The sequence below is a fragment of the Rhodamnia argentea genome, chromosome 9, assembly GCF_020921035.1.
Source record: "Rhodamnia argentea isolate NSW1041297 chromosome 9, ASM2092103v1, whole genome shotgun sequence".
NCBI classification, from domain to species: domain Eukaryota; kingdom Viridiplantae; phylum Streptophyta; class Magnoliopsida; order Myrtales; family Myrtaceae; genus Rhodamnia; species Rhodamnia argentea.
Window position 1 is genome coordinate 8,590,782 of NC_063158.1, and position 20,121 is coordinate 8,610,902.

The 20,121-nt window shown below is 38.6% G+C and overlaps 2 protein-coding genes across 3 annotated transcripts; both read right to left on the bottom strand.

Moving 5' to 3' along the window:
- Nucleotides 1-1,978: 1,978 nt before the first annotated feature.
- On the bottom strand, nt 1,979-6,299 carry LOC115752913 (probable apyrase 7). Of its 2 annotated transcripts, XM_030691324.2 has the most exons (4): nt 6,024-6,299; nt 3,532-5,796; nt 2,596-2,924; nt 1,979-2,001 (listed from the first exon to the last, which is right to left on the bottom strand). In XM_030691324.2, the coding sequence occupies exons 2-3, from the start codon at nt 5,528-5,530 to the stop codon at nt 2,620-2,622; spliced, it is 2,304 nt and encodes a 767-aa protein (XP_030547184.2). In that variant the 5' UTR covers nt 5,531-5,796; nt 6,024-6,299; the 3' UTR covers nt 1,979-2,001; nt 2,596-2,619. The 2 variants fall into 2 exon arrangements, with proteins under 2 accessions (XP_030547184.2, XP_030547186.2); XM_030691326.2 differs by lacking the exon at nt 1,979-2,001 and having other exon boundaries at nt 2,491-2,924; nt 3,532-5,792.
- Nucleotides 6,300-9,147: 2,848 nt separating this feature from the next.
- Nucleotides 9,148-16,410, bottom strand: LOC115752916 (conserved oligomeric Golgi complex subunit 6). Its single transcript, XM_030691331.2, has 11 exons — nt 16,069-16,410; nt 15,915-15,967; nt 15,012-15,159; nt 14,798-14,905; nt 13,570-13,637; nt 12,727-12,850; nt 12,461-12,607; nt 11,619-11,882; nt 11,255-11,539; nt 10,860-11,003; nt 9,148-9,770 (listed from the first exon to the last, which is right to left on the bottom strand). Exons 1-11 carry the CDS (start codon nt 16,279-16,281, stop codon nt 9,249-9,251), a joined length of 2,076 nt encoding a protein of 691 aa, XP_030547191.2. The 5' UTR covers nt 16,282-16,410; the 3' UTR covers nt 9,148-9,248.
- Between the last annotated feature and the right edge of the window lie 3,711 nt (nt 16,411-20,121).

The window sequence follows — 20,121 nt, forward strand, 5'->3', positions numbered from 1 at the left end:
TCAGACACAAAATTGAAGCAATTGAAATCTTAGATTTGACATTGCAAATTGAGTGAAAGTTGAAGAACCTAGATGGACGAATTGGACATTCACGAATAACTTCGCACACTGAACAAAAGTTCGTAGATCGGTGCTTGAATGACTATTGCATGCAAATAATTACGTTGAGCTTTGTTATTTCCTAGATGAGGTAAGGAAATAAGTACACAAAATATGGAGATGTAGCCACAACTGCACATAACAGTATAGGTATCACTTAAATTTAACCACAATTAGCCAACGAGGGTTAGAGTTATTTCATATATAGCCATTATGTTTTAAGCTAAATTTAAATTTATTTTTTCTGATCATAATCTATAGACAAATGTAAATAACAATTACTTCATATTTATATTTGTAGACAAAGCAATTGGGATTCCTAAATGTGAATTACATTCTTGTTCACAGTTTATAATCTTTACAAGTCAAGCTAAATAGCACGATGACAATTGTAGAAGAAATTTGAATCAAATATGACGTGAGGGCTCTGATGTCGTTCCCGCTGTCTCTCCCTGTGAAACTTTAGGGAGCCAAACAAACTTATTCATTTGATATCTCAATTTTGCAAACCCAATGTATCGCCAGCGGCTAGTGACTCCCGCATAGTTCAACCTGCTACCGTACGACTAATCAAATTCGCACCGTTATAGACTTGGAGAGATGGGAGGCCAATGCTTGAGAGACGAACTCCCAATCTATGTTATGAAGCTAGCTTTTAGAGGCAGGCTAAATAATTTGGCAACCATTTTAAGAAATTGCTGAAGGAAAGCCTTCGTCGGACAAGAATGTCGACTACACAAACCAGAAAAATAATAATAATAATAATGTTGTTAGTGTCGGAGCTAGAGGTGGCCGGTTCGACCGAACCGCCGGTTCTAGTTCCACGAAAAGGTGGAACCGGCGGTTCCGGGTCGGTTCGGGTTCGGAACCGCCGGTTCCCGAGCCCAACGGCTCTTTCCCCTATGCCTCCCCTTTTTTTTTTTTTTTAAACGGGGTTGGAACTGGCGGTTCCGGGCCCCCGGGCCCATTTGGCCATGTCTAGTCTGAGCAAGCAATGAGCATGTATGACTAACTTCCCTCCAAACAGGTAAACACCCACAAGCAACTCCTGCTTTTTCCTTTTTTCGGTTGCCCCCCATTTGCATTTTTCTTGTCCTAGCCTTCGCTTCAAGCAGCAACGAAGTATAAATGAAAGTGAGATCACCACTCTTGCAATACCCACAGCACCAGGAAAAGAAATAGAAAAGGCTATACATCTTATTGATCCATGAGGGCATATGGTCTGTCGTCTCAATTAGAAAAATCAACAACAAATGGAGAACAGGTCTTAAGCCCCACAGGAAAAGAACCTATGAGAGATTAATTCATCACCGGACGAATCTAACGAGAAAGAATAATTCCCAGAATTTCACCCATCATTTCATTTCCCCCCAAAAATAACAGCAATAAATTTTCTTAGAAAGGCTATAAGAAGTGTCCTGCAGAGGTGCAATATCACGCGATAGTGTAAGAGATTCCGATAACTTCAAAGCGAATGCCTCTGATTTAGTGTGCGTCACATTTATTTCCCTCCAGTCACAGTTTCTGCATCTGATCTGCTTAGGTCAAAAGAAACTACATAGAACAGTGAGAAGTTAATTTATTCAATTCCAGAATTATATGGACATTGTGTTTCATTTAACGTATGTGTTGACAGGTCTGTCACACTGTTCTTTTCCACTCCAGGTCAGCCATCCAAAAGCCCTGGCGTTTTCCCCCGTCACTTGCTTCCTCATGAGACATTCTCTTCAGGTTAACAGAACAGTAGTTCTCAGGAACGTCAAACACAAGGGACCTGATAATCATCCATGCTTTTCGCAGTCTTTGGTCAAGGTTTTAGGCGTACAATCATCCGAAGCCATAACCATGGCTTTTAAGCTCGAGATATGTAATATTGATTGATAAAACCCAGCGTGGTAGTATCTGTCAGATATCAGTCAAACCAGCTCATCAGCACTATGACCGAGAGACGCGGTAGAGGAATCACATTAGTATGCTTGAGATCTAATATTAAAGTCAAGGTCACCCATGCTCAATTAGCATTGGAAACAATTAACAGAAAAGCAATACAGAAAGATTTATCTAAAGGAATATAAATTGATTGCTAGAAGTAATGTTTTTGGGACGATGCAATTGATTCAATTGGCTGGTGCCCATTATGAGAATATTAACTGCTCTGAACAGACTCTGTCTCAGCATGCTCAAATAACTTGGGAGACAATGATTAAGAAAGGAATACAGAGAGATATCTATAAGGAATATACGAGGGTGCTTGCCCCCATTATGAGAAGATAAATTACTATGAACAAGCTCTGTCTCGGCAAAAACTATGCAGAAGCTGTCATCCTTTTTTTTTCCCTGGATTTTCGAAATGGTGATTGACCTTATTAAATAATAAAGAAAATAGAAACCAATAGATGCCAATGAAAAATCAAGTTCGCAAATGTGTCATATCCTGTCTGTTGAAATTAGGTTCTGTATGATACAAAGGAGATGCGTAGGTGAGAGGAGCCATACCCAAAATTTCAGGGGAAGAGTGCTCTAAACTTTAGCCATGTGTGCCTCAGCGAAAGAAGAGTTTAGATCTTCTCGAGATTGTGATCTCCTACTCTGTAGACGCATTTGACTTCTGTGAGGAGACCAGAAAGGACTCATGCCACTAGCATCATATTGCATCTGCCCCAAGCTATTAGAAGAAAAACTATGAGAAACACTGCTAGTTGATGGATTTAGAGACGATTCTGTTAGCTGGATGCCACTCCCACCAAGACCATGTCCAAATCCAAAAGGTCCTTGCTGAGAATCGCCAATTGTTGGACTCAAAGGCATCTTAACTCTTTGATCCCCTGAGACACCATAATTTGTATATGCTTTTAAGGATATAAAAGAACTCATAGGAAAGTGATTACATCAGAACAAACAAATAGCTAAAGGATAGCGAAAGAAACTAGTAAAAGAAAGCTAGCTGTAGAGAGGTTAATGAAGATGACAACACTCCTTATGTAACGCTCATTATATTCTGTGGAATCAATGCAAGTCATCCACCTGATTGGAGAAAAGGAATTACAACATCTAGAACCTAAGGGAATTTGATGATGTTCATGTGACAAGCCAACAAGTGCTTGGATGTATGACTTTAATGGTACCCACATTATGCTGACACATGTTATACTAGAGACTTAAGTCAAGTTAAAATTTATGGTTAACAGTCCAATATAAATGCTGAACCTGAAGAAGGAATTAATGGAAGAGCAGACATCAAGGAGCCTGTGCCTCATGCGAGACAAGACTTGAATAGATTATTACATGGCACCCTACATGCCTATTCAAGTAAAAGAAAAATCAAGAGACTGCCTCAAAATTTCAATGCAAGTATCAATCCTGATGCAGTATTAAATTATAAACTGGCATGAATTGGGACTACGAATTAAACTAGTCTGTAAAGATACTTACCTGAACTGATGGGACTCCACCGCTGGAATCTAAAAGGAGAAGGAACATTCAAAACAGACACTGCAGAAGCATTATTATGCTTGAAAAGTGGGAGATATGGCCTCCTGAAAAATCTTGGCATCCAATTGTAAACACGTGACAGTGCACAAAGCAGGACAAACAGGGATGCCAGCAAAATTGCGATAAGAAGTACAGGATTTATCCTCATTTGGAGGATTTCGTAACTGTGAAAGCCCATTCTCATTGGAAATGCTTTTCCTGATTCCAAAAGTGCAACTCCAAGTGTCCAAGTGATACCTCCAGATCCAATAGTAATTTGGTTATCCGTAATGTGCAATCCCTCTCGCAGCAATAAAGCTATGTAGGGTGCCCTGAAGCAGTATTGTTCAATAAAGGGCTGTGGGGCCACGCTGTTTTTTGCAACTTCCCAAGTTTTTTCACAGAACTCTCGTCCCTTCTCCAACACATCATCAAGTGCGGCATCAGCAGTCAGGTTGAAGAACCGATATACCACAAAAAACCCAGACATGGCGTAAAAATGGCCATGAGGGCGAGCCAGATTTTCCGGTAGAGCACATGGTTGCAACTCACAATCAATTCCTGGGCTTAGACGTGACCACTCAGAAATATTTACAGCAACCTTTGCAAGTGCACTGCATTCGTCCCAATTTGGGGCACCAACGAGATGCAGGGAGATTCCAGGTTTTCCACCTTTACCCAACTTTCTTCCCTGAACCACAGGGCTTCCACCTTCTTTAAAATTAGATGCACATTGAGAACATATATATTGCTCCTTGTATCCGGAATGCAAGCAAGGGTGTTTGAGCTCTACATTGCCATTCACCAAATCTGTATTTTTGCCTTCAGGAAGGGTCTTGACAAGACGAGCAACAGACTTGTCAAACGCATCATTCAGACCATATCCAGAAAGGGAATAGGCATTGAGATGATGGTCAATAGCACCTATTGTAAGATTTAGGCTTGAACTGTCATGCATATTTTCCTTGCTCTCAAATGTAATCTGTAAGGAAGAGCCGCCAAGATCGAGTGCACCAAATGTTGCTTTCTTCGGCATAGCACCTAAGATGTGTGTGCGATAGTTAAGAGCAGCCCATCCATAGTAAGCTTCCTCCACTCCGGAAATGGTCTTAACCCACTCTTTCTTACACAAGAAAGGTGCAGTTTTCAATATGGACCATGCATTGTCAAGAAGCCACCTTGAATCAGCATCTGGTAGTCTCCGGACCCCAGCAGTGGCATAGAGAAAGAGAGATGTAGTCTTGTGAGACTGCTTGGGAATTTGCTTCTTTGCCCACCAAACAAGTGGATTTATTGCAGCAGTCAAGCCAGATACATTATGGACCAACTTGTCGAATCCAGGTTCAGTCTCCATTCGATCATATGCACGTCCGCTCTGGGATTGGCGTTTCTTCTTTCCCCCTTCATTGAATGACCTGATCACGAGAGGAAGGCTTCCATCTTTCTTGTAATTAAGAGATGCTTGATATACATAAACTCTAGTTCCTGTGCTCCCGCAATCTAAAACAACGTAAAATTTGGATGTTCCTTGAGACCAATATGCATAGGCATACATTGACACCATGTACATCAATAGAGAAAACAAAAGGAGACATAAAAGAACCAAGATCCTCCGAATCCACTTCCTCCGCGGAAATGCAGTTCCTCCTGGCAAAGACTTCTCCTTTGAAAAGCTAGACACAACATTATCTCTCAACAAAGGGTGGGGAGGTTTAGAGTGCGTCCCATTGAGATTGCCATCATTGAAAACAAGCCCGTGATATGCCGATAAATCTTGGAGAGAAGATGAATGCCGCAAATTGTTCTTATGCCCAGTGTTGGTGAAGCCAGAAGTATAAGCAGAAGAACCCCCATGAGAAGGCAATCCTGGTGGCAACATATACCGAGCACCAGAGGCATGTGGACCCGAAACCCGGCCCTTTACTGCCGAAAAGAGATCTGCAATTTTACTAAACATCATTTTCTCCCCTTGTCGACACCAGAACACCAGAGGTCCACTCTCACAGTTAACCCCCCATCTGGAAAGCACTCAGTCGCAGTCAACTACATGAAAACAACCTTACGCACTGTCCTTCGCCAAGATATCCCAAACCTCCAGTGCCGAAAAACAGATAAACACCAGCTTTCTTGGCATTGCCGTGGGAAGTTGCTATTACACACCACTTGATCCCGCAAAGTGCGAAGCCGCTATCCAGCAGGAGAATGCGAAGGAACGCAAAGAGCTTCCTAGCCAATCAGCAATTAATCAGGAACCGTCGAACCTAAACAGAATCATGGACATCGCAAAAAAAATCAGATTTCCCCGAAGTTATGAACTTTCCTCCGAAAGAGCCCCTCGTTCCTAATTGCGCATAGCATCCACCGCCCCATGACAGTACCGATCGACACAGACAACGATCGAATTCGAGAAGCCCAATGCAGGTAGGTGACCACGGATAGGGAATCGGAGGTACCTGGCGACGGGCGGAGGCGAATGGTGGGGAAGGTGACTCGCTTTGCTTCAATATGCTGATTTAGGATACAGAGTCACTGCCGATTCTTCTTCTTGTCGTTCTTCTTCTCCTTCTTCTTGTCGAGCTTCTTGGAATTTTTTGCAGATCCAACAACTGTGAAAATGGAACCGAGAGAAGACGAAGAAGAATCGATGAAAGATTTTTCACATCGACGAGCTGTTAGATTTTGTCTCTGTGATTCGCCTACGTATTTACCGTGGCCTAAAGGCAGATGCCGTCAATACAGTTTTGAGCGTCATATTTTTGTTTTGTCAGGACATTTTCATTGAAATTCCCAAAACTTGTCATCAAATTTCTTAAAAAAACTCAAACTTTAAGTTCAGTCTCAGATTTACTCTGAATTTTTCTTTATCTCGAAAAAAAACCCAAACTTTAGATATAGTCCCAAATCAACCCAACAAATTTTTAATATATTCTCAAATCTACTCGATGGTCCAATTCTAATTTGACATGGTAGTTTCAAGTTAATAAAAAAAAAAAACAAACATTAGCAAATTAAAAGGGTAATAAGTACAAATCGACGTGATATTTGCATGCCAATATTAAATCCACCCTAATAAAGAAATTCTCTAAAATGATATCGTTCTAGGATATGAAAATTAAGGATGACAAATAATGACTTTTAGATAGATGGCTAATGGAGCAAGTTTGATATTAGAGTAAAAATTGATTATTTTTTCTTGAACAAAAAAATTCGGGGTAGATTTGAGATTGAACTTAAAGTTTAGGGTTTTTTTTTTTGAGAAAAAAAATATCGAGCCAAATTTGGGACTTGACCTAAAGTTGGGAGTTTTTTTAGACAAAAAAAAAAAAGTTTAGGGCAGATTTGGGACTTTATCAAAGTTTGGGGTTTTTTAGGGAAGTAGGCCTACCAAAGTATAATTAAGTCCTAAAATTTGTAAAAGTACAATCAAGTCTTAAAACTTATCAAATTAATGTAATCGAATCATTTCATTTACTCCCTTTAATTTGGCTAACGAAAAATATTGACATGTTTTTTTCATATTTTCTCTCTACTATGTGGTGATAACGTGGTTAAAATAGCATATCGTTTTGGTTCGAATATGATTTTTAATATAATTTTTATTAAATTAATTTTTAAAAAATAAACTAAAATTAATTAAAAATTTTTAAAAAAAGGGAAAAATCATAACTAATGGCGAGGCTCGTCGCTGTTGCCCCACCATGACCGAGGAAGGGCCGGTGATTGTGAGGAAATGGTCGGCAAGGTCGTTGAGCTCTAATAAATGGAGGGTTTGCAAGTGTCCCCGTTGCAGTCCTAACCACTGCGTCCCATGCCAAGGTTTTGGTCCCTTGTTGGTTTTGCTCCTTTGTATTTATTTATTTATTTTTTGTCATTAAATTTAATTAATATTTATAACAAAAATTAAATTTGAACCAAAGTGATATCATTTTGGATTTATCTTTCTTATTTTTAGCTGCATTAACGCCATGTAGGACTGAGAAAGTAGTAAAAATGGTCACATCAACATTTGTTGTTACTCAAATTGGATGGTCTTAATGGAAGGACTTGATTTGACAAATTTGACAAATTTTTAGTTTTTGATTACATCATTTTGACAAGTTTTATGACTCGATTGCACTTTCTAAAAGTTTTAGAACTTAATTGCACTTTATTAACAAGTTTTAGGATTTTCAATGAACATATCTCTTTTGTTAATGTAATGTTTATGTCTTTAAAGTATGTTTTTGAATTTTGATTTGATGTTTATCTGCTTGTTTTTGCCGCTATAGAAAACAAATAACAATTTGCTCACCAAAATAATAATAACAATGACAACAATAATGACAAAATAGTCCCTCTCAAATGTGGAATAAAATTGGCAAGAATAAGATTTTTTTTTATTAAGAGGATATAAAGTTGAGAGTCTCCGATTGATTAATTCGGGACCATCAAATAGTATTCTTATCTGACATTTGTTCGAATATGAATCGTGTTTAGAATTAAAGAAAAATCTCTTGATGCAAACTATTCAGAAAAGTTAGAAGTGCACGCTACTATTAGACCATTCGAAACTGTGTTAGGCCAAACAAGTTTAAGCACACGAGTCAACTTAATATTTTCGTAAGTATTACTAATTGCGTGATTTGTAATCTTTGCGCCCATAAGGATCATCGAGCCCTTGAAAAAAATCATTTTTTGGTTTTTATTTTGCAAGAGTTTTTTGAAGACGAGAATTATGTTACAGTGGATTAGTTTGATTTTTTGATGGGGAGGTTTGAGTAAAACACAATCTGTTTAATATTCAACGAAAAAGGGTGCGAGAAAGATATAAAGACGGACATATTTATCATACTATACGCATATTAATGCAAATCGACTTAGCTCGATGTCTAAGAGATGGACTATGGAAGCACTTTACTAAGGTCAATGGCGTGTTCCGCCAATGTTTTGATTTTAAGCTTTGACCTTATCGATTTGAATTTGATTACTGTTGTTTACCCAAAAAAGAATTGGACCGTCTGAATTTTCTGTGTTTGGCTGGTTGAGGAATTCTTTTTCATACCAAACACGAATGACCCTTATCATGCTAAAGGATATAAGAAAGGGTTAATACCTCAAAAAATTTTAAATTGATTCACGTATAACAAATTTACCTCAAATTAATTTTTTGACCACACAATCTCAAATTGGTTCACTTGTGAAAAATCTACGACAAACTAATTTTTTTTATCATAAAAAATCTCAAACTAATGCACCTATTATAAATTTACCGGCTTGAGATTTTTTATAATCAAAAAACTAATTTGGAGTATTTTATCAAAGATGTCCCTATTTGGGATTTTTCGTGATCAAAAGATTAATTTGGAGTAAATTTATCATCCATACAACAGTTTGAGATTTTTTGTGGTTAAATAAATTATTTAAAAAAAATTTATCACAAGTATACGAATTTGGTGATTTTCGTGATATTGACCCAAAAAAAAAAAATGAAAAAACTGCAGAGATAGGAAAATCTTACCATAGCGAAGACAGAAAGATAACTCACAAAGAAACCATGAACAGAAATGGATATCGTAACATATATCACAACACCATGTGTTGACGAGAACCGCTTATTCATGAATCGAATTAACTTTTACTATCAAGTACATCGATATACCTAAAGTTCAAAATAAACAGAAAGCATTTCAGTTTTGCATTCATATTCCTAAAATAGTTCTTATCTGATCTGGGGGATGTCTTGCCAACGATCTGGGATCGGAGTATCCGTTGCTCGGATCCATAATCGCGTTATAAATGATATCATATGCTTCTGCCAGGGACTTAGCCACCTCAACACAAGCTTCGGACCGCAACCTCGGCACTTGCATCTGCTCGAATTCAGGAAGAGAACTCTCACTTCCCAAAATAAGGCCAAAGAAGGCCTTCAAACAATCTGACAGAGCGGACGGAGATGTCTCTTCAGAATTGGCTAAACAGGCTCCGCTGGTTGAGCTGCTCGTCTCCTTGTTGAGTGCATCCTGAAAGAGAGGCATCTTATCTGATAAACCACATCTGCTGAGAATGGCATCGACTTCTTTCTCCACAAGAACATGCAAGCGTTTATCTATCAAGGATCCCAGGTTCTTCACATATTCAGCAGCTACGGCATGCCCGAGCAGTGGCTGTTGAATGGCACATAAGCAGTTGATAAGGAATATCTTGGAAGGCCGCTCGCTATTCTGCATAGTAAAGAAAAATTGGAATCAGAACTTAGAAGTGCGAAGAAAACCAAAGTTAACAAGAAGTACGTGCTAGACCATGGCCAATTCAGGTTTGTGACAGTCAAATATTGTTGTCTTCCCAAAGCAAGAAATATGTAAGTCAAATATCATAGTCTCCCAAATCAATTTCTTGCAATTCAATTACTTTGAAACACTCTGCAAATTGAATTTGATTGAATACAAGAGTAAGCAAAAGAGTCAAGCTCGGTTTCAGCTCGACCCTCGAAGGATACCCAGTCAAGTGGAGTCAATATAGATTATGGAGCATTTCGAATATATTCTGAGACTTGAGTTCAAGTACAGAAAAAAGTATCCTATTCAGCTTGAGCAGGATTTCCAGTTTCCATGTTTTAGACAGTGGCCGGAAGGTTTGTGACAGTCAAACCCTCAACTAACCAGGCTCAACTACGTGGGCCTAAATTGACAGCCACTGTGAGCTGTGACATTCTCCTAAGTGGAACTAGGACAGATACCACATCATTTCCTGATATAAAGGGTTGATTGGTGGACTGGAAAGGGTTTGAAATGAATAGCACATTCCAGTACCGATTTTGTTTACAGTGTTTGGATACAATTGAAGAATCAGAATGTTCTTTTAAATGAAATTGAAATTGCTGCATTTTGCAGGATATGAATATTCTGCAGGACAATGTGCACAACTATGCTCTACTCATCCAAACCATTCCATCGTGCATGATGATTAGCTAAAAAAACACAAAGTGAGTTGGACTTTGGAGTAAGAGCAATTGTATGAATCCCCCCAGTATAAGCCTTCTTCCTCATCACTCTCATTAAACAACAAAAAAATCCACTACACCCAAACAAAATTTGCAATCCATCTATTTTTTATTTTATTTCAACATTAGTTAAATGACAGCCAGTTGAAAAAGGTGCAAAAAGAAATGATCAGAATTTTGCGAACTAACATATAGTTACTAGATCGACTTCAACATATGGGATCTATTTTAACTGGACACATGCAATGAAAAAAGCTCGAAAAAAATAAATGGTTGGAAGCAAATATCATAGAGGAGAAGTTCTAATAACCTGAATTGAGGGAGCAGGGCTTCCATTTGACAAGATGGCATCAACAGCTGATTTACTAATCTGGCTCGAGTCAGAACTCATTCTCCGTCTTGATGAAAGACCAGATCCTTTTGATTTGTGTGCTTCTGCCGCTTGCTCGCACATCTACATGCAAAAGTAAAAAATAACAAGTTTTTCATCACCCTTCTCATGACAGGTTTATCAGCAATCTCAGCAATTAATTCTGCAGGGAGGATGTCAGCTTGGAACAATCCTTATCTTGACTAAGATTCTGGAGGACTCTAGTGACTTGACTGGGTCTGTGTAAACCTCATTAACCAGAAACATTTTGCTGTTATATTGTCTTCTTTCTACATCAAGCTTAGAAAAATTCAGTACACAGCACAAAAGTGAACCTGAATAATGGGATCAAGCATGGCCGAAATCACTGGATCAAAGTCGGGTTTCTTAGCAGACGCAGGTACCATCATGCTGTTGTGGGTCTCAATTATTTCAAGCAACACTGAGACTCCATCCCTAACTGCTGATGGAGGAGAAAGATCACTAGCAACAAGTGGAGGATAACGCAATAGCTTTTCTCCTCTGCTTCTCAAAATTTCAAAAAATGTCCTCTGAGCTGCATCTTTTAGGGCCCAAATTGTGTTACAGAGAGCTGTGTCTTGGCCAAGCAGATCTGATATCTGCACTAAACAGTCATTAACCAGTAAAAAAGGCATGCGATTAGAAAGAATGTATACGAGAATAAAGAGCTCAACTGACCGTGTAGCTGTAAAACTCAAGGGTGTTGCTAAGTTTATATGACACTATAAGGCTGGGTTGAGATTGCAAGGCTTGTTCAACTCTCACTTTGAAGGGCCGACACACTCCTTCAAAAATTCTATCCAGAACAAATGTCATGTCGGATTCTGCTTTCCCAGAACCATTTTCTAAGTTCTTCGAGAAACGAGTAGCAGTTGGCCCAGTATCCACTACTGCATCTGGATAGAGTAATGCCAGAACAAGCTCTCTCTCAGATGCCAAGGACTGCAAGAAAGCAACATACACCATTACTATTAAATGTGATTATCTATCAGAAATCATGTTTCACCACCAAACATTTGCATTCTTACAATATTGAACCATTAATGGCAAAAGAACACCTCAAGTGCCAATATTTGTGTATGGAGCTTACTTTGGTGCCAATATTTTTTTTTTTTTGATCACTTAAGTGCTAATTTTTTTTTAACAACAATTATTTAAGTGCCAACTTTGGTGAGGTCGCCGGAATTTCTCGTCGTTGACACTAAAGCGATCGTTTTTTCTCCAATTTGGCACCAAATTAATCATTTTTTGGATTACTTAAGTGCCAATTTTTTTGAAAATCAATTATTTAAGTACCAACTCCGGTGAGATCGCCGGAATTTCTTGCCATTGGCACTAAATAGATTGTTTTTTCTCCGATTTGGCATCAAAGTGATCCCAAAAAAATATTGGCACTAAAGTGAGTGCCTTATACAAATATGGGCACTTGAGGTATCCTTATGCCAAACATTAATAGACACCACAGGGATTATGAGTCCACAAGTAGCAGTAGAAATCAGAAGATAGCTATCACAACAAACCTGATGTAGCCATCCCAGCATGTCGCCTACATATCGTAGAGGATCATGAGCATGTACTTCAATGGGTCTTGGCATTCCACCTGGTCCTCCTCGTGTAAGAGCACTAATAAACCTTCTAAACAATGCATTGTGTCTCATATTAGCAACCTACACAGGGAAATAGTCAATAATATTAATTAAATAGGGAAGATAAACACTTATCTTACAGTATGCCAAACTTCACCCGTGGCTTGATATGGAACTCTACCACAAATAAAGTAAAGTACCTCCTCTGCACAATATTTGAAAAGCACCGGCCTCTCTTTCAGGCAGCGAACAGCCGTTCTCAATAGCTCACTGACTTCAGGATTATCAGTGTCACCCAATTTTCTGCACTCTGCCTGAACCCACCTAAATGAGAAGTAAGAAGGACCATCAACTGCAGTACCAACAGGAAAATAAGGATAAAGAGATCAATTTTTAAAGATAAGTTAAAAGGCTCAATATATAGGACAAATTTAGAAATAAAAAGGAGAAAAAAGTCACGAAGAAAGTCACCTCAAGCAATGACAAAGTTCAAGCCACCAACAAAGTAAGGGACAATATCACATCAGTCATGCACACCGATATTTGTATCAAAAGAAATAATCTAAAAGAGATCTTAAATCATGAATTTTGTGTTTTAACTACTCAGTAACTATTTAATTACATTCCAGGAGAAGACACTAATTAACTGGAGGGATTGCAACAAATTGTGCCCGCTAAGATACCACCATCTTTAAATGCTGGTCTTTCTGACCTAAGAATAAAACCATAAAAAATCATATCATTTATATATCGGAGGATAAAAGTTTCTTAAAATGGTAATTCTGAGAACCGCACAACGGAAAATATAACAATGAGTGAACATAAGATGGGACGGTCTATCCTACATGTCATGACTTTTATTAAGTTCATCTTTAAATACTTATTGCTGATTGAAGCAAGACTTGCATCAGCTTCTGCATATTAAAATCAATCATTCTCTTGCTCCTCAAACTTCGTCTCAAAATTTTGAAAGCCCAAGCCAGGTAGCTGTGAAACCATGCAGAACAAACTGATAGTAAATGAAGCTTTTTAAGACAGCTGACCTGCACAAGCGCTCATAGGCCCCTTCTTGATACACAGCCATCATATCCATGAGTTCCAAGCCTGCACGCTGTGAAGCAATGTGAATGAGAAAGTGTCACACACTTAACCTTCATTTAATCAAATTTTGTTACAGGTTTTTCAGCTCATAATACAGAAAATTGCAACTACTGAAAGCAATGATGTGTTGCTAGAACTACTGAAAGCTATGATGTGTTGCTAGATGTGTAAGAGGAGCACATAAAGTTCAGCAAGGAACGAAGAGAAGCAATAGGGCAATTAAACATTGAAAGAGAACAATGCTGGAAAACAGGCATCGTGCCTAAACCTCATGCTTCTAAGCAGATCGCAATCTTGCTTTGTGTCTCAAGTCAACTAATTTTTTTGGGCCACCACCTCCTTTGGCAATGCATGCTGATTTGGTAAAGCAGCCCATGAAAAGAAGGGGAAAAACATAAGATATTTTTAGGACATATGTTGGGAAACAGAAGGACCCACAGAACCCTCCTAATGCTAGATGACCCATCCCTTTTAGATCTTTCTTTTTCTTTTGTCTGTATATTATTTACACACCTTTTTTTGGGGTATGGTGTGACTTGGTGAAGACAAGTGCAATAGGATGCTGAATTTGAGAGAAAAACCAAGTGAATCTCCAAAAGTTCTTGATGAATTTTGTAATTTTTTCTGTCCTGAATGAAGGTATCATTGATTGAACAACATAGATAAGTATGTTCTGTTCAAGGTTTACGACTGTTTTCCTTAACACAAACATAACAAGATGAATATAGATGGAATAATCGTTTCCATCAAAATAATTAGCTTGACTGCACCTTGAAGAAAGTATGTCGCCAAGGAGTGCTGTTACAAGAAGTAATAAGACACAAAAGGAGACTGGGCAGAGGTCTCTGACATCTGCAGTAGCACCAATTGTGAAACTTTGCCCGCAATGTAAGGGTGAAGAAAGAAGGGAAAGAAAAAATAAACTATCCCAACCAAGCCTTCAACATCAACATCAACATCACCTTTATTCCAAACCAAGCCTTACACCATGTAAATGTTCTCTTTCGCATAGCAATGAGCTTTATTTCTTAAGGTGCCTAATTCTCCATCAAAACTCAAGTACAAATAAAACCACTCTTAGAGAGGCAGATAAAGTACACTATTTTCATATATATAATGCTTATCATTGCCTGTAGCATCCTGAATGTCTATGTAGGAGAGAGGATTTACCTGGTGATGTGTCCGAAGAAGTAACTTGCAGTTAGCATGAATTTCTTGAACATGGCAAAGGGCCTTGAAGAATTCCTCGTTAAGATCTTCACCCCTCAGTGCATTTATCTAGTAACACAACAACCAACTTCAATGCATATGAAGTGCATTATGTGGAGCCAAGCAGTAATAAAGGGCCTAAATTAAGTAGCCAGATGTTAAATTCAGGGTCAACCTCTTCATTAGAGAGCTGATAGTCACGTAGGAAGTGTGACACGATCTCCTGCCGCTGTGTGGTCATTTCTAATTCTTGTTTGAGCCTCTCTGTGGTACTGATGATGTCCCCTGTGCTAGCAGTGCAACTGCTCAATGCTTTTGCTATCCTGCGCAAACATATAAGTTCTAGTGAAATTCATGTTCAGATTAACCATTTTCTCAGCTAAAACTGGAAAAGAGAACACCTCCTAGCAAATTTAGTTCAGGCCAATCTATCGTAGCATCTTTCTATATTGTCAATGATTGTAATAAGTTTACATGAGAAATCAGATTAACCATTTTCTCAGCTAAAACTGGAAAAGAGAACACCTCCCAGCAAATTTAGTCCAGGCCAACCTATCGTAGCATCTTTCTATATTGTCAATGATTGTAATAAGTTTACATGAGAAATCAGGTTATACACGCATTAGCGAACATCTACATGCGTTCATTTGAAATGCATCAGGCCGACTCTTCATCTTCTCTGATCTTTATGCAGAAATCTGAAAGCACTTCCAAGTCCAAGTAGCCAGTAACTGCATTTATCTCCTTCATAACGCATTTATCTCCTTCGAATAAATCCTTTCCCTTTTCACTTGAGAACTAAAACTCCAGCAATGTGCGTCCTTTTATAAACCTAATCAATTATGTTGCATCCAGCTACATTCATTGGATTCCACAATGCAAGCCCAAGATCCAGAGCAGAAATTTGATTTACCCTCATCTAGCAGATGGCCAAAAGCAACACGTTCCGCTTTATCTCAACAATTTGAACACACAGAACTAAGTCCAAATCTAACGACCACAAGCAAACCATCGGCAGACAACAATCAAATTCCAACATACTCAGACAGTACAATCTCGCAGCTTCCCACTAACTCACCTATCGCAGCACTCGGCGAGCGCATTGACCTCTTCCTCCACTCGATCCAATGCCTGAGGAAAAAAACCGCAATCACATTAACTCCAATCCATCCACCACACGTTCCAACGCAGCAGATACCTCACCCAACAGAGCAAGAGATGAGAATACGAACTAGTTGCACCGTATCCGAGGCTTGCAGGAACTCTCGATTGATCCCAAGGCCGCGCTTCTCGATGGTGGATCTGAGGTTGCGCCGGGCCTGGGGCGTGTTGTCGGAGTAGAAAGTGGAGAGAGTGTTGAGAGACCCCAGGACCTCGGGCGTGTCCGTGCGCGACTCCAACACTTTCTTCAGCTTCCTCGAGAGCCCCGGAGCTAGCGTCCCCATTCTCGTCGCGCTCTCTCTCTCCGATGAGTTCGATCTCGATCTCCTCCCCGGCGTCTCCGATTAGTCTACGTGATGGAACAATTCAGTCGATCTGATTCTGCTTCTGCTTCTGCGTCATCTTCTCCTCCTCCTCTCCCCGTGAAATGGACAGCGATTCCGAGTTGATGTTGGGCTATGCCGCTATGGCGCGTTTTGGGCTGGACTCGGGCATATCTGTCAAAAGCGCGAACGAGTCGGCTCGGTGGGGAGTTTCTCGGGCTCCATTTTTCGTTTTTCGGTCGGATCTCGGGCACCATTCAATCACCGGAAAAAGCGGGTCAATTTCATCTAATCTATTTTCACTTCATTAGCAATTGATGCACTTTAAACGTGATCCAAACAAAATTTTCCGGTAAAATCACTCGCGCGATAGTCTCAAACATGTCATTCAACATGCATAGTGTCGGACTCTCATCGAAAATCCGATTGGAGACTAGTAAGGTTATATCGCTCGTACCTACACAGGTTCAATATGCATTTTTGACTAGGGAAATCAAAATTTGGTTATCCATATTCAAACTGCCTCAAGGTACGGAGGCAAATCAATGAGAAGTATGAACATAGTACCGAAACTTATAAAGCTTCATTCGGTTACTCGCACTTCGAGCGCATCCGCCTCAAACTAATCATGTTCTAGCCTCATAGAATTTGAGTTGTTGAGTAAAAGAACTCATGATGCATGAATATGCAATTAAGTACACACAATATTACCGTTAAGTCGAGCTCGGGCGCAAGTGATACTTCGTAGGATCGAGTTTGGAGCTCGTGTTTAAAAGCATAGGTTGGAATCTAAAGCAAGGTGAGAATTAAAATGTTAAATTTGCCAAATCAAATGAGATCTTGAGCGCCAAGTTTTGAGCCCTCCCGGCTCAATTGAGTAATTGCCGTTTCCTAAGAAGTTTGGTTATGAAGCCCATGAATAAACCCAATGTGGAGTCAGATGGCCTAGCACGGGGTAGATGTCCTTGTGGGCCGTAAATGATCGATCCGGCTGGTCAAAACTTTGGTCGAAATCATCGTGAGCGAAGGAAAAGAGAAAGAAAGAATTAATTCGGAGTAATTTGCCGTACTTCAAATCTTTGCCAAGAGTTCCATGACGGCCCATCGACGTTATCGGAGCAATAGTAGGTGTCCTATGACGGGCCTACTGTTTTGATCTGCAAAAATGTTGTTTTCGTAAGTTCGATTCCTCAACATGCATATTTGACTCACGAAATCAAAGCTCATTCTCATGAAAAACACGACATCAATGGCGACAAGCCCAAAATCGGACGTGAGATCATTTTTTCAAGCGTCCATCGATAGCTAATAATATGTTCGCGCGAGCTTCCTTTGCGTGTGTCGAGATCGAGATCGAGATCGAATCCAATTATTCGAACCCAAAGGGAACGATGGGCAGTACATGAAATCGGAATATTGGTGCACTATAGGGACAAATCTATTTGCAAGTTGGGTTGAATGGACGTAACCAATGATTTCCTCTACAGCAAAAGGCTATAAAGATAAGAGCTCATGGGCCTCAAAATTAGAGCATAATCAATTCAAGAGACCACGAGCTAAAAGAAGGTCATCATCATCAAGCGCCGATGTGTATAAACTTGACGCATGCCCAACATGCTTAAATATTGATCAACCTTTCAAATATGGGAAATTACACAAATAGTTCATGAATTTCAATTTAATATGCTATGCCGTCCCGAAACTTTTATACTTGTTCGGTGTGGTGCTTGAACTTTATTCAAGTTTAGGGATAATATTAAACACTTTCATATAGTGCAATGATTAAATTAAACATTTACCATTAAGAGACTTCATTGAACAAATAAAAAGTTCAATGATGACATTGCATATTACGCTAAAGTTCGGATACTACACTGAAGAAGTTAAAAGTTTGTGGCGACATTACATATTAGGCCAAAGTTTAGGGACCATCTATGTCATTTTCCGTTATAAGATCTACCAAAGTCAAAGAGAAATGTTATTTGTATTGAGAAAGCACGCCGAATCTTGTTCACTAAGGTCCCCGTTTGGAGGTGTTTGTTTATGTTTCCATTTATAAACAATAAAAGAATGGGGAAAATGACACTATAGATGCCATAACTTTCTTATGGCATTCATTTGAGTGCCATGACTCTTTTTTGATCACTTGATTGCATTAATTTTTGTACAGCTCGTTTGGGTGTCATAATATTTTTTGGATGATTTGAATGTCATATAACTTTTTAATCAATCATTTGAATGTTATAATTTTTTAAAAACGTTTATCACAAGTGCTATGCCACGTTAGATTTCTAGCACTTAAATGATAGATTAGAAGTTATGTACTCTTGTGAACGTTTGTTAGAAGTTATGATATTTGAGCGGTAAAAAAAAAAATTATGTCACTCAAATGAATATCATACGAAAGTTATGTCACTTGTAGTGTCCTTATCCCCAATAAAATCATTCGACTTGTTTCTTAATGAAAAGCAAAGTTTGGTATGCCTTATAAGAAATGTGTATGTGACACCATTTTATTTCAAATCTAATTGCTAGTATACTTTTTTTTAATCAAAATAAGCTATATATTCAAATTAACAACTAGTTAAAACAAACAAAAGACGCACATTTTCATCTTAGTACTTAAAAATAAACGAAAGTGCGACAAATGTAGAGTGCATTATTCATCATGTAGATATTTTAAAGGACAGGATTAAAAGAAGAAAAAATTATAAGAATTCCTACAGTTGTTGTGTATTTTAGTGCAATACATATATAGAACCTACATAAATTATGCATTTTGGTAAGGTTCTTATCATTTATAAGACGAAATTTTATAAAAAAATATTTGAAACTTTAAGATGATTTTTTTTTTGGTGATTTTTGTTTATGAAATAACCGATCGTATCGGAAGCTATCTAAACAATATTCTCACTTGAAATCTGCCTTTTTTTTTTTTTTTTCTTTTCATTTTTCATTTCAACAAGATTTGTTTAGATAAATGAAACAAAACATCACCTAAATGATTAGGGAAAGTGATTACTAATGAATCAAATGAATCCATTCATTTAGCTACGGTCACATACTTCAAGTAATGAAAAGATTTCTAGCGGAGGCACGGTCGTCGCTTTGTGTTTACGGGTCATAATCGGGCTTCAAAATAAGTGTCGTATCGTGTGATTGAATTCATGTCAATATTGTTACTTTAGGATACGTCATATAATTGTGTTAAAACGTACTAGTCCACGTAAGGACCATCCCTACGCTGGTGTCGTGTCATTCTTTTCATAGGTAAACTTGTCATAAATTACCAAAAACGAGTACATGCACAACCGAAGGGCGAATAGAGAGTACAATATGTCTCTTTAGTGTTGAATCTTTAGTGAAGATTGAGTCCCCCAAGCGCACATTGCTCGTTTAGGTAGATGAGCTTACATGATCATATTTAGCAACTTTCCTTTTCCTTTTAGGGAAGTCATATGTAGCAACTTTGATGTAAAATTTCTTAACATTGAGCACAACGGTCTTAGTCCAAGATTCTCCATTGATGAAAATGAAAAGAAAAGCATAAAAAGTCACAAACCTATTGTATCAGTACTAATTCAGTCCCAAATCTTTTAATTGGACCAATTTATTCCTAAACATTTTTGCATCAGTACCATTTCAACGCCAATCATCCTACATGGCACGCCGGGCTGACATGGACATTTCTTTATATAATCCTTTAATAATTTTTTTATTTTTATTTTATTTTTTGTTCTTTATTTTTTCTTTGGCGGAGGACCAGCAAGGGCCGCCGGCCAACCCTCTCTAGCCATGGGC

What these genes read in the sequence shown, in the direction of transcription:
- LOC115752913 (XM_030691324.2), bottom strand. Translation starts at nt 5,530, where the DNA reads ATGATGTTTAGTAAAATTGCAGATCTCTTTTCGGCAGTAAAGGGCCGG. An exon ending in GTGGAGTCCCATCAGTTCAG is followed by an intron (nt 2,925 to 3,531) that starts GTAAGTATCTTT and finishes ATGGTGTCTCAG; the next exon opens with GGGATCAAAGAGTTAAGATG.
- LOC115752916 (XM_030691331.2), bottom strand. Translation starts at nt 16,281, where the DNA reads ATGGGGACGCTAGCTCCGGGGCTCTCGAGGAAGCTGAAGAAAGTGTTG. An exon ending in TCAAATATTGTGCAGAGGAG is followed by an intron (nt 12,608 to 12,726) that starts GTACTTTACTTT and finishes TTCCCTGTGTAG; the next exon opens with GTTGCTAATATGAGACACAA. An exon ending in TGCTGGGATGGCTACATCAG is followed by an intron (nt 11,883 to 12,460) that starts GTTTGTTGTGAT and finishes GCTTTCTTGCAG; the next exon opens with TCCTTGGCATCTGAGAGAGA.